The following is a 17,881-nucleotide window of genomic DNA, read 5'->3' as shown; positions in this document are numbered from 1 at the left end:
CCCACAGATTTACAAAGTGTCCGGTGCTAAGTCACATTTACAGTCACGTCACTAACCCTACCCCGCTCAGGTCCCTGGAGTTCACCTTCTTCTTCCTGGTGCATGTAAGTGCATTGTCCGTGTATAATACGCTGTGCGGGGAGTCACTAAGATCCTGCACCTGATATCCTGCATGTGTCACTTCCCCACTCAGGTCCCTGGAGTTCACCTTCTTCTTCCTGGTGCATGTAAGTGCATTGTCCGTGTATAATGCGCTGTGCGGGGAGTCACTAAGATCCTGCTCCCGATATCCTGCATGTGTCGCTTCCCCGCTCAGGTCCCCGGAGTTCACCTTCTTCTTCTTGGTGCATGTAAGTGCATTGTCCGTGTATAATGCGCTGTGCGGGGAGTCACTAAGATCCTGCACCCGATATCCTGCATGTGTCGCTTCCCCGCTCAGGTCCCCGGAGATCACCTTCTTCTTCCTGGTGCATGTAAGTGCATTGTCCGTGTATAATGCGCTGTGCGGGGAGTCACTAAGATCTTGCGTCCGATATCCTGCATGTGTCGCTTCCCCGCTCAGGTCCCCGGAGTTCACCTTCTTCTTCCTGGTGCATGTAAGTGCATTGTCCGTGTATAATACACTGTGCAGGGAGTCACTAAGATCCTGCACCTGATATCCTGCATGTGTCACTTCCCCGCTCAGGTCCCAGGAGTTCACCTTCTTCTTCCTGGTGCATGTAAGTGCATTGTCCGTGTATAATGCGCTGTGCGGGGAGTCACTAAGATCTTGCGTCCGATATCCTGCATGTGTCGCTTCCCCGCTCAGGTCCCCGGAGTTCACCTTCTTCTTCCTGGTGCATGTAAGTGCATTGTCCGTGTATAATGTGCTGTGCGGGGAGTCACTAAGATCCTCCCCCTGATATCCTGCATGTGTCGCTTCCCCGCTCAGGTCCCCGGAGTTCACCTTCTTCTTCCTGGTGCATGTAAGTGCATTGTCCGTGTATAATACGCTGTGCGGGGAGTCACTAAGATCCTGCACCCCATTTCCTGCATGTGTCACTTCCCCGCTCAGGTCCCTGGAGTTCACCTTCTTCTTCCTGGTGCATGTAAGTGCATTGTCCGTGTATAATGCGCTGTGCGGGGAGTCACTAAGATCCTGCGCCCGATATCCTGCATGTGTCGCTTCCCCGCTCAGGTCCCTGGAGTTCACCTTCTTCTTCCTGGTGCATGTAAGTGCATTGTCCGTGTATAATGCGCTGTGCGGGGAGTCACTAAGATCCTGCACCCGATATCCTGCATGTGTCCCTTCCCCGCTCAGGTCCCTGGAGTTCACCTTCTTCTTCCTGGTGCATGTAAGTGCATTGTCCGTGTATAATGCGCTGTGCGGGGAGTCACTAAGATCCTGCACCCGATATCCTGCATGTGTCCCTTCCCCGCTCAGGTCCCTGGAGTTCACCTTCTTCTTCCTGGTGCATGTAAGTGCATTGTCCGTGTATAATGCGCTGTGCGGGGAGTCACTAAGATCCTGCGCCGATATCCTGCATGTGTCACTTCCCCGCTCAGGTCCCTGGAGTTCACCTTCTTCTTCCTGGTGCATGTAAGTGCATTGTCCGTGTATAATGCGCTGTGCGGGGAGTCACTAAGATCCTGCACCCGATATCCTGCATGTGTCGCTTCCCCGCTCAGGTCCCCGGAGTTCACCTTCTTCCTGGTGCATGTAAGTGCATTGTCCATGTATAATGCGCTGTGCGGGGAGTCACTAAGATCCTGCACCCGATATCCTGCATGTGTCACTTCCCCGCTCAGGTCCCTGGAGTTCACCTTCTTCTTCCTGGTGCATGTAAGTGCATTGTCCGTGTATAATGCGCTGTGCGGGGAGTCACTAAGATCCTGCACCCGATATCCTGCATGTGTCGCTTCCCCGCTCAGGTCCCTGGAGTTCACCTTCTTCTTCCTGGTGCATGTAAGTGCATTGTCCATGTATAATGCGCTGTGCGGGGAGTCACTAAGATCCTGCGCCCGATATCTTTTACATGGAAGCAGCGCAGACACCTGTTATATACCTGTCCCAGCCGTGCAAATCCCGAAAATGGAGCAAAGTCCGACGAAAGTGCAGCGCGCCACCCTTAGTAAATAAGCCCGAATCCGTCGGGTTTTCGCTCAGCCACACCCCCCGATTTCCGTCACGTGCATGCCAGCACCGATGCACCACAATCTGATTGCGTGTGCCAAAATCCCGGGGCAATACAGGAAAAATCGGCGCAAATCGGAAGTATTCGGGTAACACGTCGGGAAAACCTGAATCGGGCCCTTAGTAAATGACCCCCATAGTGTTCACACTGCACTGGTCTGGGTAAATGTGCTGCACTGGGTGCTGGGCGATGAGTATGGGGGGTATTCTGGGTGCCCACCATGAATCCATCCATTCCGAGTCTCCTGACTTTCCTCTCACTTTTTCCAACCATCTTTCTTTAAGACGTGGCCGCCGTGTCCTGTGGAAGGGATTTCCTGATGTCCTCCTGCAGAGAACTCATGGAGAATTGGATCCATCTCCTAGGAAAGATCAGATCAGGGACCTGCAGCCGCCTCAGAGTGTGAGTGACTGTCCCCTATAGATAGATGTGGCACTATATGACAGCTGTATGTGAGTGACTGTCCCCTTTGGATAGATGTGGCACTATATGACAGCTGTATGTGAGTGACTGCCCCTATAGATAGATGTGGCACTATATGACAGCTGTATGTGAGTGACTGTCCCCTATAGATAGATGTGGCACTATATGACATCTGTATGTGAGTGACTGCCCCCTATAGATAGATGTGGCACTATATGACAGCTGTATGTGAGTGACTGTCCCCTATAGATAGATATGGCACTATATGACAGCTGTATGTGAGTGACTGTCCCCTATAGATAGATGTGGCACTATATGACAGCTGTATGTGAGTGACTGCCCCCTATAGATAGATGTGGCACTATATGACAGCTGTATGTGAGTGACTGTCCCCTATAGATAGATGTGGCACTATATGACAGCTGTATGTGAGTGACTGTCCCCTATAGATAGATGTGGCACTATATGACAGCTGTATGTGAGTGACTGCCCCCTATAGATAGATGTGGCACTATATGACAGCTGTATGTGAGTGACTGCCCCCTATAGATAGATGTGGCACTATATGACAGCTGTATGTGAGTGACTGTCCCCTATTGATAGATGTGGCACTATATGACAGCTGTATGTGAGTGGCTGCCCCTATAGATAGATGTGGCACTATATGACATCTGTATGTGAGTGACTGCCCCCTATAGATAGATGTGGCACTATATGACATCTGTATGTGAGTGACTGCCCCCTATGAATAGATGTGGCACTATATGACATCTGTATGTGAGTGACTGTCCCCTATAGATAGATGTGGCACTATATGACAGCTGTATGTGAGTAACTGTCCCCTATGGATAGATGTGGCACTATATGACAGCTGTATTTGAGTGACTGCCCCCTATAGATAGATGTGGCACTATATGACAGCTGTATGTGAGTGACTGTCCCCTATAGATAGACCTGCCACTATATGACATCTGTATGTGAGTGACTGCCCCTATAGATAGATGTGGCACTATATGACATCTGTATGTGAGTGACTGCCCCCTATGAATAGATGTGGCACTATATGACATCTGTATGTGAGTGACTGTCCCCTATAGATAGATGTGGCACTATATGACATCTGTATGTGAGTGACTGCCCCTATAGATAGATGTGGCACTATATGACAGCTGTATGTGAGTGGCTGCCCCTATAGATAGATGTGGCACTATATGACATCTGTATGTGAGTGACTGCCCCCTATAGATAGATGTGGCACTATATGACATCTGTATGTGAGTGACTGCCCCCTATGAATAGATGTGGCACTATATGACATCTGTATGTGAGTGACTGTCCCCTATAGATAGATGTGGCACTATATGACATCTGTATGTGAGTGACTGCCCCCTATAGATAGATGTGGCACTATATGACAGCTGTATTTGAGTGACTGCCCCCTATTGATAGATGTGGCACTATATGACATCTGTATGTGAGTAACTGTCCCCTATGGATAGATGTGGCACTATATGACAGCTGTATGTGAGTGACTGCCCCCTATAGATAGATGTGGCACTATATGACAGCTGTATGTGAGTGACTGCCCCCTATAGATAGATGTGGCACTATATGACAGCTGTATGTGAGTGACTGTCCCCTATAGATAGATATGGCACGATATGACAGCTGTATGTGAGTGACTGTCCCCTATAGATAGACCTGCCACTATATGACATCTGTATGTGAGTGACTGTCCCCTATAGATAGATGTGGCACTATATGACATCTGTATGTGAGTGACTGCCCCCTATAGATAGACCTGCCACTATATGACAGCTGTATGTGAGTGACTGCCCCCTATAGATAGATGTGGCACTATATGACATCTGTATGTGAGTGACTGTCCCCTATAGATAGATGTGGCACTATATGACAGCTGTATGTGAGTAACTGTCCCCTATGGATAGATGTGGCACTATATGACAGCTGTATGTGAGTGACTGTCCCCTATAGATAGATGTGGCACTATATGACATCTGTATGTGAGTGACTGCCCCCTATAGATAGATGTGGCACTATATGACAGCTGTATGTGAGTGACTGCCCCCTATAGATAGATGTGGCACTATGTGACATCTGTATGTGAGTGACTGCCCCCTATAGATAGACCTGCCACTATATGACAGCTGTATGTGAGTGACTGCCCCCTATAGATAGATGTGGCACTATATGACATCTGTATGTGAGTGACTGTCCCCTATAGATAGATATGGCACTATATGACATCTGTATGTGAGTGACTGCCCCCCTATAGATAGATGTGGCACTATATGACAGCTGTATGTGAGTAACTGTCCCCTATGGATAGATGTGGCACTATATGACATCTGTATGTGAGTGACTGCCCCCTATAGATAGATGTGGCACTATATGACAGCTGTATGTGAGTGACTGCCCCCTATAGATAGATGTGGCACTATGTGACAGCTGTATGTGAGTGACTGCCCCCTATAGATAGATGTGGCACTATATAACTGCTGTATGTGTGTGACTGTCCCCTATAGATAGATGTGGCACTATATGACATCTGTATGTGAGTGACTGTCCCCTATGGATAGATGTGGCACTATATGACATCTGTATGTGAGTGACTGTCCCCTATGGATAGATGTGGCACTATATGACATCTGTATGTGAGTGACTGCCCCCTATAGATAGATGTGGCACTATATGACAGCTGTATGTGAGTAACTGTCCCCTATAGATAGATATGGCACTATATGACATCTGTATGTGAGTGACTGCCCCCTATAGATAGATGTGGCACTATATGACAGCTGTATGTGAGTGACTGCCCCCTATGGATAGATGTGGCACTATATGACAGCTGTATGTGAGTGACTGTCCCCTATAGATAGATGTGGCACTATATGACAGCTGTATGTGAGTGACTGCCCCCTATGGATAGATGTGGCACTATATGACAGCTGTATGTGAGTGACTGCCCCCTATGGATAGATGTGGCACTTTATGACAGCTGTATGTGAGTGACTGTCCCCTATGGATAGATGTGGCACTATATGACATCTGTATGTGAGTGACTGCCCCCTATAGATAGATGTGGCACTATATGACAGCTGTATGTGAGTGACTGCCCCCTATAGATAGATGTGGCACTATATGACATCTGTATGTGAGTGACTGCCCCCTATAGATAGATATGGCACTATATGACAGCTGTATGTGAGTGACTGTCCCCTATAGATAGATATGGCACTATATGACAGCTGTATGTGAGTGACTGCCCCCTATAGATAGATGTGGCACTATATGACATCTGTATGTGAGTGACTGCCCCCTATGGATAGATGTGGCACTATATGACAGCTGTATGTGAGTGACTGCCCCCTATGGATAGATGTGGCACTATATGACATCTGTATGTGAGTGACTGCCCCCTATGGATAGATGTGGCACTATATGACAGCTGTATGTGAGTGACTGCCCCCTATAGATAGATGTGGCACTATATGACAGCTGTATGTGAGTGACTGTCCCCTATAGATAGATGTGGCACTATATGACAGCTGTATGTGAGTGACTGCCCCCTATGGATAGATGTGGCACTATATGACAGCTGTATGTGAGTGACTGCCCCCTATAGATAGATGTGGCACTATATGACAGCTGTATGTGAGTGACTGCCCCCTATAGATAGATGTGGCACTATATGACAGCTGTATGTGAGTGACTGCCCCCTATAGATAGACCTGCCACTATATGACAGCTGTATGTGAGTGACTGCCCCCTATGGATAGATGTGGCACTATATGACAGCTGTATGTGAGTGACTGTCCCCTATAGATAGATGTGGCACTATATGACAGCTGTATGTGAGTGACTGCCCCCTATAGATAGATGTGGCACTATGTGACAGCTGTATGTGAGTGACTGTCCCCTATAGATAGATGTGGCACTATATGACAACTGTATGTGAGTGACTGCCCCTATAGATAGATATGGCACTATATGACAGCTGTATGTGAGTGACTGTCCCCTATAGATAGATGTGGCACTATATGACAGCTGTATGTGAGTGGCTGCCCCTATAGATAGATGTGGCACTATATGACAGCTGTATGTGAGTGACTGTCCCCTTTGGATAGATGTGGCACTATATGACAGCTGTATGTGAGTGGCTGCCCCTATAGATAGATGTGGCACTATATGACAGCTGTATGTGAGTGACTGCCCCCTATAGATAGATGTGGCACTATATGACAGCTGTATGTGAGTGACTGTCCCCTATAGATAGATGTGGCACTATATGACAGCTGTATGTGAGTGACTGCCCCCTATAGATAGATGTGGCACTATATGACAGCTGTATGTGAGTGACTGCCCCCTATAGATAGATGTGGCACTATATGACAGCTGTATGTGAGTGACTGTCCCCTATGGATAGATGTGGCACTATATGACAGCTGTATGTGAGTGACTGTCCCCTATGGATAGATGTGGCACTATATGACAGCTGTATGTGAGTGACTGCCCCCTATGGATAGATGTGGCACTATATGACAGCTGTATGTGAGTGACTGTCCCCTATAGATAGATGTGGCACTATATGACAGCTGTATGTGAGTGACTGCCCCCTATAGATAGATGTGGCACTATATGACAGCTGTATGTGAGTGGCTGCCCCTATAGATAGATGTGGCACTATATGACATCTGTATGTGAGTGACTGCCCCCTATAGATAGATGTGGCACTATATGACAGCTGTATGTGAGTGACTGTCCCCTATAGATAGATGTGGCACTATATGACAGCTGTATGTGAGTGACTGCCCCCTATAGATAGATGGGGCACTATATGACAGCTGTATGTGAGTGACTGCCCCCTATAGATAGATGGGGCACTATATGACAGCTGTATGTGAGTGACTGTCCCCTATAGATAGATGTGGCACTATATGACAGCTGTATGTGAGTGACTGCCCCCTATAGATAGATGGGGCACTATATGACAGCTGTATGTGAGTGACTGTCCCCTATAGATAGATGTGGCACTATATGACAGCTGTATGTGAGTGACTGTCCCCTATAGATAGATGTGGCACTATATGACAGCTGTATGTGAATGACTGTCCCCTATAGATAGATGTGGCACTATATGACAGCTGTATGTGAGTGACTGCCCCCTATAGACAGACATGACACTATATGACAGCTGTATGTGAGTGACTGTCCCCTATAGATAGATGTGGCACTATATGACAGCTGTATGTGAGTGACTGCCCCTATAGATAGATATGGCACTATATGACAGCTGTATGTGAGTGACTGCCCCCTATAGATAGATGTGGCACTATATGACAGCTGTATGTGAGTGACTGTCCCCTATAGATAGATGTGGCACTATATGACAGCTGTATGTGAGTGACTGCCCCCTATAGATAGATGTGGCACTATATGACAGCTGTATGTGAGTGACTGTCCCCTATAGATAGATGTGGCACTATATGACAGCTGTATGTGAGTGACTGCCCCCTATAGACAGACATGACACTATATGACAGCTGTATGTGAGTGACTGCCCCCTATAGACAGACATGACACTATATGACAGCTGTATGTGAGTGACTGCCCCCTATAGACAGACATGACACTATATGACAGCTGTATGTGAGTGACTGTCCCCTATAGATAGATGTGGCACTATATGACAGCTGTATGTGAGTGACTGCCCCCTATGGATAGATGTGGCACTATATGACAGCTGTATGTGAGTGACTGCCCCCTATAGATAGACCTGCCACTATATGACATCTGTATGTGAGTGACTGTCCCCTATAGATAGATGTGGCACTATATGACAGCTGTATGTGAGTGACTGTCCCCTATAGATAGATGTGGCACTATATGACAGCTGTATGTGAGTGACAGTCCTGGCTGGATGTGATTCTCTCCTTCTCTCTCCTGCAGTCTCATCCTGATGTCTCTGTATAATGTCTCCATACATCGTGAGGGTCTCGTCTGGATGAGTCAGCACTCAGGACTCAGGTCTCGGCTTCAGCAGCTCTTGACTGGTGAGAGGATCTATATGATCTATATGTATCTATGTCGCCATCATATGCCGTAGCGTTACACATCATAGGGGACATATACAGACAGTCACATAATAACTATTATAATAATGGGGACCCCAGCACCCAGTTACTGCGGGGGCAGGGGGGCTGAGACATTGGGGGTCATTTACTAAGGGCCCGATTCGCGTTTTTCCGGCAGGTTACAAAAATTTTTCCCTTTTGCGCCGATTTCCCCTGAATTGCCCCGGGATTTTGGCACATGCGATCAGATTGTGGCGCATCGGCGCTGGCATGCACGCGACGTAAAACGGGGGCGTGGCCGAAAAAAAACCCGACGGATTCGGAAAAACCGCCGCATTTAAAAAAAAAAAAAAAAAAAGTGTTGCGGAGCTTGCACTTACCTTCACTCGGCCCGGCTTGGTCGCAGCAGCGACACCTGGTGGACGTCCTGGAGGAACTGCCTTAGTGAATACCGGCCGGACCCGAATCCCCCGCAGAGAACGCGCCGCTGGATCGCGAATGGACCGGGTAAGTAAATCTGCCCCATTGTGTGTTGCTTACACTCCCCCTCCTCTGAGACCCCATAGATGTGGAGGACACATTGTAGCATTTAAGTGATTAAGGGAACCTGTCAGCACATATGCGGCCAGTGACAGGTTCCTATACAGCGGCAGTAACTGACTGACCCCCTTATTTTAGCTTAAAATTGTTTCGCTTACATCCATATAAATCCCCTTTCATCTTCTATTCCCTGGCATCAGAGGGGGCGGGTCCTGCTCATTTAGCCCCTCCCATCTACTCCTCCCCATGCCTTCGCTTCCTTACTGGTCACAGTTCATGTCATGTGACCAGAGTGACATCATCTCAGGTCCTTCAGCCTCCTAACAATAGCAAACTGTACCCCATGAATGTATCTGATCACATGAAGTCACAGCAGTCTCCGTGGACCTCTACTCCTCCTCATCCTCCATGGAGGCTGCTGTGATCTCATGTGATCACATACATGCGTGGTGTACAGTTTGCTATTCTTAGAAGGCTGAAGGACCTGCGATGATGTCACTGGTCACATGAATGTAACACAAGGCACTGTGTATTTGTCTATGTATTTTCCATCTGTACATTGAGGTTTATATGTCTGTAGCATAAGGTCCCTATGGATGCAGAGCAGGGATTTGAAGAGATGCCGAGCTGTCAGTCACAATAAGGGGGTGTGGTTTACTGCCAGAGAGAAGAGTCACAGGATTGTTACTCAGGGGGGGGGGGGGGGTCAAAATCTGGTGACAGGTCTTCTTTAAACAACTGGTGGAGGAATTCAGCCCCCACTACTTGAGAGTAGTCAAGGAGGATTACCCACTGCATCTCCCCCGCCCTCTGCACCCACTCACTTAACCCCTCCCATAATCACCTCACCACGCCCCCTTTAACCGGTTAAAATAAAGTTAAAGTAGAGTGGAGTGGAGTGACTGGCTGGACTATTATATATTTAATAGGGAGATGGTGAGGAGCCAGAAGAGCTGCAAGTCCCATCACTAGACTCCAGGGACTGGGTCTACCAGGGGAGGAGGAGTCACATATCAGCACAAACACAATGACAAAGCATTTTCCCATAGACTTACATTGTGTCCCCTTAATATTCTATGGCAGTAAACAACTTCCAGACATCACCTGTCACTCTAGCGGTCAGGCTGTCAGTTGTTAACCCTTTCTACTTTCTATGCAGATGCAGTAATAATAACCAGAATGTATATAACAATACACAATAGATTAAAGGGATCGTCCACTTTTAGCAAATAATTGATATTGTTTGTATAATGAAAAGTTGTTCAATTTCCCAGTCTACTTTCTGTATCCACTACTTAGAATTTTCTAGACCTCTGCCTGCTGTCCTGTGCATTCCTCAGCATTGTCTAGGCCTCTGCTTGCTCTATGGAGTGGAGTGTGATATCTCTCCTGTGCTGGCCCATCATGGAGTGTGATGTCTCTCCTGTGCTGGCCCATCATGGAGTGTGATGTCTCTCCTGGGGTGGCCCATCATGGAGTGTGATGTCTCTCCTGGGGTGGCCCGTCATGGAGTGTGATGTCTCTCCTGTGCTGGCCCATCATGGAGTGTGGTGTCTCTCCTGGGTGGCCCATCATGGAGTGTGATGTCTCTCCTGTGCTGGCCCATCATGGAGTGTGATGTCTCTCCTGGGGTGGCCCATCATGGAGTGTGATGTCTCTCCTGGGGTGGCCCATCATGGAGTGTGATGTCTCTCCTGGGGTGGCCCATCATGGAGTGTGATGTCTCTCCTGGGGTGGCCCATCATGGAGTGTGATGTCTCTCCTGTGCTGGCCCATCATGGAGTGTGATATCTCTCCTTGGGTGGCCCATCATGGAGTGTGATGTCTCTCCTGTGCTGGCCCATCATGGAGTGTGATGTCTCTCCTGTTCTGGCCCATCATGGAGTGTGGTGTCTCTCCTGTTCTGGCCCATCATGGAGTGTGGTGTCTCTCCTGTGCTGGCCCATCATGGAGTGTGGTGTCTCTCCTGTGCTGGCCCATCATGGAGTGTGGTGTCTCTCCTGTGCTGGCCCATCATGGAGTGTGGTGTCTCTCCTGTGCTGGCCCATCATGGAGTGTGGTGTCTCTCCTGTGCTGGCCCATCATGGAGTGTGGTGTCTCTCCTGTGCTGGCCCATCATGGAGTGTGGTGTCTCTCCTGTGCTGGCCCATCATGGAGTGTGGTGTCTCTCCTGTGCTGGCCCATCATGGAGTGTGGTGTCTCTCCTGTGCTGGCCCATCATGGAGTGTGGTGTCTCTCCTGTGCTGGCCCATCATGGAGTGTGGTGTCTCTCCTGTGCTGGCCCATCATGGAGTGTGGTGTCTCTCCTGTGCTGGCCCATCATGGAGTGTGGTGTCTCTCCTGTGCTGGCCCATCATGGAGTGTGATGTCTCTCCTGTGCTGGCTCATCATGGAGTGTGATGTCTCTCCTGTGCTGGCTCATCATGGAGTGTGATGTCTCTCCTGTGCTGGCTCATCATGGAGTGTGATGTCTCTCCTGTGCTGGCTCATCATGGAGTGTGGTGTCTCTTCTGTGCTGGCCCATCATGGATTGTGGTGTCTCCTGTGCTGGCCCATCATGGAGTGTGATGTCTCTCCTGGGGTGGCCCATCATGGAGTGTGATGTCTCTCCTGTGCTGGCCCATCATGGAGTGTGAAGTCTCTCCTGGGGTGGCCCATCATGGAGTGTGATGTCTCTCCTGTGCTGGCCCATCATGGAGTGTGATGTCTCTCCTGGGGTGGCCCATCATGGAGTGTGATGTCTCTCCCGGGGTGGCCCATCATGGAGTGTGATGTCTCGCCTGTGCTGACCCATCATGGAGTGTTGTCTCTCTCCTGTGCTGGCCCATCATGGAGTGTGGTGTCTCTCCTGTGCTGGCCCATCATGGAGTGTGATGTCTCGCCTGTGCTGACCCATCATGGAGTGTGATGTCTCGCCTGTGCTGGCCCATCATGGAGTCTGATGTCTCGCCTGTGCTGGCCCATCATGGAGTGTGATTTCTCTCCTGGGGTGGCCCATCATGGAGTGTGATGTCTCTCCTGGGGTGGCCCATCATGGAGTGTGATGTCTCTCCTGGGGTGGCCCATCATGGAGTGTGATGTCTCTCCTGGGGTGGCCCATCATGGAGTGTGATGTCTCTCCTGGGGTGGCCCATCATGGAGTGTGATGTCTCTCCTGGGGTGGCCCATCATGGAGTGTGATGTCTCTCCTGGGGTGGCCCATCATGGAGTGTGATGTCTCTCCTGGGGTGGCCCATCATGGAGTGTGATGTCTCTCCTGGGGTGGCCCATCATGGAGTGTGATGTCTCTCCTGGGGTGGCCCATCATGGAGTGTGATGTCTCTCCTGGGGTGGCCCATCATGGAGTGTGATGTCTCTCCTGGGGTGGCCCATCATGGAGTGTGATGTCTCTCCTGGGGTGGCCCATCATGGAGTGTGATGTCTCTCCTGGGGTGGCCCATCATGGAGTGTGATGTCTCTCCTGGGGTGGCCCATCATGGAGTGTGATGTCTCTCCTGGGGTGGCCCATCATGGAGGGTGATGTCTCTCCTGTGCTGGCCCATCATGGAATGTGATGTCTCTCCTGTGCTGGCCCATCATGGAGTGTGATGTCTCTCCTGTGCTGGCCCATCATGGAGTGTGGTGTCTCGTCTGTGCTGGCCCATCATGGAGTGTGATGTCTCTCCTGTGCTGGCCCATCATGGAGTGTGATGTCTCTCCTGGGGTGGCCCATCATGGAGTGTGGTGTCTCGTCTGTGCTGGCCCGTCATGGAGTGTGATGTCTCTCCTGGGGTGGCCCGTCATGGAGTGTGATGTCTCTCCTGGGGTGGCCCGTCATGGAGTGTGATGTCTCTCCTGGGGTGGCCCGTCATGGAGTGTGATGTCTCTCCTGGGGTGGCCCGTCATGGAGTGTGATGTCTCTCCTGGGGTGGCCCGTCATGGAGTGTGATGTCTCTCCTTGGGTGGCCCGTCATGGAGTGTGATGTCTCTCCTGGGGTGGCCCGTCATGGAGTGTGATGTCTCTCCTGGGGTGGCCCGTCATGGAGTGTGATGTCTCTCCTGGGGTGGCCCATCATGGAGTGTGATGTCTCTCCTGGGGTGGCCCATCATGGAGTGTGATGTCTCTCCTGGGGTGGCCCATCATGGAGTGTGATGTCTCTCCTGGGGTGGCCCATCATGGAGTGTGATGTCTCTCTTGTGCTTGCCCGTCATGGAGTGTGATGTCTCTCCTGGGGTGGCCCGTCATGGAGTGTGATGTCTGTCCTGTGCTTGCCCATCATGGAGTGTGGTGTCTCTCCTGTGCTGGCCCATCATGGAGTGTGATGTCTCTCCTGTGCTTGCCCATCATGGAGTGTGGTGTCTCTCCTGTGCTTGCCCATCATGGAGTGTGGTGTCTCTCCTGTGCTGGCCCATCATGGAGTGTGATGTCTCTCCTGGGGTGGCCCATCATGGAGTGTGATGTCTCTCCTGTGCTGGCCCATCATGGAGTGTGATGTCTCTCCTGTGCTGGCCCATCATGGAGTGTGATGTCTCTCCTGTGCTGGCCCATCATGGAGTGTGATGTCTCTCCTGGGGTGGCCCATCATGGAGTGTGTTGTCTCTCCTGGGGTGGCCCATCATGGAGTGTGATGTCTCTCCTGGGGTGGCCCATCATGGAGTGTGATGTCTCTCCTGGGGTGGCCCATCATGGAGTGTGGTGTCTCTCCTGGGGTGGCCCATCATGGAGTGTGATGTCTCTCCTGTGCTGGCCCATCATGGAGTGTGATGTCTCTCCTGTGCTGGCCCATCATGGAGTGTGATGTCTCTCCTGTGCTGGCCCATCATGGAGTGTGGTGTCTCTCCTGGGGTGGCCCATCATGGAGTGTGATGTCTCTCCTGGGGTGGCCCATCATGGAGTGTGATGTCTCTCCTAGGGTGGCCCATCATGGAGTGTGATGTCTCTCCTGGGGTGGCCCATCATGGAGTGTGATGTCTCTCCTGGGGTGGCCCATCATGGAGTGTGGTGTCTCTCCTGTGCTGGCCCATCATGGAGTGTGATGTCTCTCCTGTGCTGGCCCATCATGGAGTGTGATGTCTCTCCTGTGCTGGCCCATCATGGAGTGTGATGTCTCTCCTGTGCTGGCCCATCATGGAGTGTGGTGTCTGTCCTGGGGTGGCCCATCATGGAGTGTGATGTCTCTCCTGTGCTGGCCCATCATGGAATGTGATGTCTCTCCTGTGCTGGCCCATCATGGAGTGTGGTGTCTCGTCTGTGCTGGCCCATCATGGAGTGTGGTGTCTCTCCTGTGCTGGCCCATCATGGAGTGTGATGTCTCTCCTGTGCTGGCCCATCATGGAGTGTGATGTCTCTCCTGGGGTGGCCCATCATGGAGTGTGTTGTCTCTCCTGGGGTGGCCCATCATGGAGTGTGATGTCTCTCCTGGGGTGGCCCATCATGGAGTGTGATGTCTCTCCTAGGGTGGCCCATCATGGAGTGTGATGTCTCTCCTGGGGTGGCCCATCATGGAGTGTGATGTCTCTCCTGGGGTGGCCCATCATGGAGTGTGATGTCTCTCCTGGGGTGGCCCATCATGGAGTGTGGTGTCTCTCCTGTGCTGGCCCATCATGGAGTGTGATGTCTCTCCTGTGCTGGCCCATCATGGAGTGTGATGTCTCTCCTGTGCTGGCCCATCATGGAGTGTGATGTCTCTCCTGTGCTGGCCCATCATGGAGTGTGATGTCTCTCCTGTGCTGGCTCATCATGGAGTGTGGTGTCTCTCCTGTGCTGGCCCATCATGAAGTGTGATGTCTCTCCTGTGCTGGCCCATCATGGAGTGTGGTGTCTCTCCTGTGCTGGCCCATCATGGAGTGTGGTGTCTCTCCTGGGGTGGCCCATCATGGAGTGTGATGTCTCTCCTGTGCTGGCCCATCATGGAGTGTGATGTCTCTCCTGTGCTGGCTCATCATGGAGTGTGATGTCTCTCCTGTGCTGGCTCATCATGGAGTGTGATGTCTCTCCTGTGCTGGCTCATCATGGAGTGTGATGTCTCTCCTGTGCTGGCTCATCATGGAGTGTGATGTCTCTCCTGGGACTGAAAACCCTTTGGAGCATCTTCTTCTGGTGACCCTGCTGTGGTCTAGAGGTTGGAGGTTCCTTGCCCTCTCAGATGTTCAGGTTGAGCCTTCTCTTCCTTCTAGATCCAGACTCTGAGGTCTGCCTGCACACTCTGCGTCTCATCCAGTCCTTGGTTCTGGAGCCTGAGGTTCTGCACATGTTATGGGAAGATCTACAAGATTGCCTGCCCCACATCACACAGCTGTCCCATACAGCCAATCCAGATGTACAGAAAATGGCCGCCGAGCTCCTGGAGGAACTGAAGGGCCCCGCGCCGCACACATAGTCTAATGTTACTGTAAGGTTATACGATCGGAACCAGCCATCAGCCATTCCTCAACTTCATGCCTTGTGCCCCTCAGCTGTGATGTCACCAGCACATGTTCCCCCTCAGCTGTGATGTCACCAGCACATGTTCCCCCTCAGCTGTGATGTCACCAGCAAATGTTCTCCTCAGCTGTGATGTCACCAGCAAATGTTCTCCTCAGCTGTGATGTCACCAGCACATGTTCCTCCTCAGCTGTGATGTCACCAGCACATGTTCCTCCTCAGCTGTGATGTCACCAGCACATGTTCCTCCTCAGCTGTGATGTCACCAGCACATGTTCCCCCTCAGCTGTGATGTCACCAGCACATGTTCCCCCTCAGCTGTGATGTCACCAGCACATGTTCTCCTCAGCTGTGATGTCACCAGCACATGTTCCCCCTCGGCTGTGATGTCACCAGCACATGTTCTCCTCAGCTGTGATGTCACCAGCACATGTTCCCCCTCAGCTGTGATGTCACCAGCACATGTTCTCCTCAGCTGTGATGTCACCAGCACATGTTCCTCCTCAGCTGTGATGTCACCAGCACATGTTCTCCTCAGCTGTGATGTCACCAGCACATGTTCTCCTCAGCTGTGATGTCACCAGCACATGTTCTCCTCAGCTGTGATGTCACCAGCACATGTTCCTCCTTAGTTGTGATGTCACCAGCACATGTTCCTCCTTAGTTGTGATGTCACCAGCACATGTTCTCCTCAGCTGTGATGTCACCAGCACATGTTCTCCTCAGCTGTGATGTCACCAGCACATGTTCTCCTCAGCTGTGATGTCACCAGCACATGTTCTCCTCAGCTGTGATGTCACTAGCACATGTTCTCCTCAGCTGTGATGTCACTAGCACATGTTCCTCCTTAGTTGTGATGTCACTGTCTGGTTTGTTGCTGTTCTTGGTTGGATATTAAAGTTCTTCCTTTGCTGTGTTGATGTTCGTACATTTAACTTGAATGCAGGAAATTCCTAAAGATTCCATCTCCGATTACAAACACGGCACGTACACCCCCCACCGGAGCCTACACAGCGCGTACACCCCCCACCGGAGCCTACACAGCGCGTACACCCCCCACCGGAGCCTCCACGGCACGTACACCCCCCACCGGAGCCTACACAGCGCGTACACCCCCCACCGGAGCCTACACAGCGCGTACACCCCCCACCGGAGCCTACACAGCGCGTACACCCCCCACCGGAGCCTCCACGGCACGTACACCCCCCACCGGAGCCTACACAGCGCGTACACCCCCCACCGGAGCCTACACAGCGCGTACACCCCCCACCGGAGCCTCCACGGCACGTACACCCCCCACCGGAGCCTACACAGCGCGTACACCACCCCCACCGGAGCCTACACAGCGCGTACACCACCCCCACCGGAGCCTACACAGCGCGTACACCCCCCACCGGAGCCTACACAGTGCGTACAACCCCCACCGGAGCCTACACAGCACGTACACCCCCCACCGGAGCCTACACAGCGCGTACAACCCCCACCGGAGCCTACACAGCACGTACACCCCCCACTGGAGCCTACACGGCATGTACACCACCCCCCACCGGAGCCAACACAGCACGTACACCCCCCCCTCCCACCGGAGCCTACACAGCACGTACACCCCCCCCCCCCCACCGGAGCCTACACAGCACATACACCACCCCCCACCGGAGCCTACACAGCACGTAAACCCCCCCCCCCCCACCGGAGCCTACACAGCACGTACACCCCCCACCGGAGCCTACACAGCACGTACACCCCCCACCGGAGCCTACACAGCACGTACACTGACCCCTCCCACCGGAGCCTACACAGCACGTACACCCCCCACCGGAGCCTACACAGCACATACACCCCCCACCGGAGCCTACACAGCACATACACCCCCCACCGGAGCCTACACAGCGCGTACAACCCCCACCGGAGCCTACACAGCACGTACAACCCCCACCGGAGCCTACACAGCACGTACAACCCCCACCGGAGCCTACACAGCGCGTACACCCCCCACCGGAGCCTACACAGCGCGTACAACCCCCACCGGAGCCTACACAGCACGTACACCCCCCACCGGAGCCTACACAGCACGTACACCCCCCACCGGAGCCTACACAGCACGTACAACCCCCACCGGAGCCTACACAGCACGTACAACCCCCACCGGAGCCTACACAGCACGTACACCCCCCACCAGAGCCTACACAGCACGTTCACCCCCCACCGGAGCCTACACAGCGCGTACACCCCCCACCGGAGCCTAC

General features: G+C 51.9%; 1 protein-coding gene across 4 annotated transcripts in view; it reads left to right on the top strand.

Moving 5' to 3' along the window:
* The window catches only part of HSF2BP (heat shock transcription factor 2 binding protein), an 80,524-nt gene extending 63,971 nt beyond the window's left edge, over positions 1-16,553 (top strand). For all 4 annotated transcript variants that reach the window (XM_072139068.1, XM_072139067.1, XM_072139065.1 and 1 more), the window contains exons 6-8: positions 2,459-2,576; positions 8,568-8,671; positions 15,389-16,553. In XM_072139068.1, the coding sequence (XP_071995169.1) occupies positions 2,459-2,576; positions 8,568-8,671; positions 15,389-15,591 (425 nt within the window). In that variant the 3' untranslated portion in view covers positions 15,592-16,553. The remainder of the gene's footprint in view (positions 1-2,458; positions 2,577-8,567; positions 8,672-15,388) is intronic.
* Positions 16,554-17,881: the final 1,328 nt, after the last annotated feature.

This window comes from Engystomops pustulosus, chromosome 2, assembly GCF_040894005.1.
Source record: "Engystomops pustulosus chromosome 2, aEngPut4.maternal, whole genome shotgun sequence".
Lineage (NCBI taxonomy): Eukaryota > Metazoa > Chordata > Amphibia > Anura > Leptodactylidae > Engystomops > Engystomops pustulosus.
Note: the sequence above shows the minus strand (reverse complement) of the source record. Positions and strands in the feature narration are given on the sequence as shown.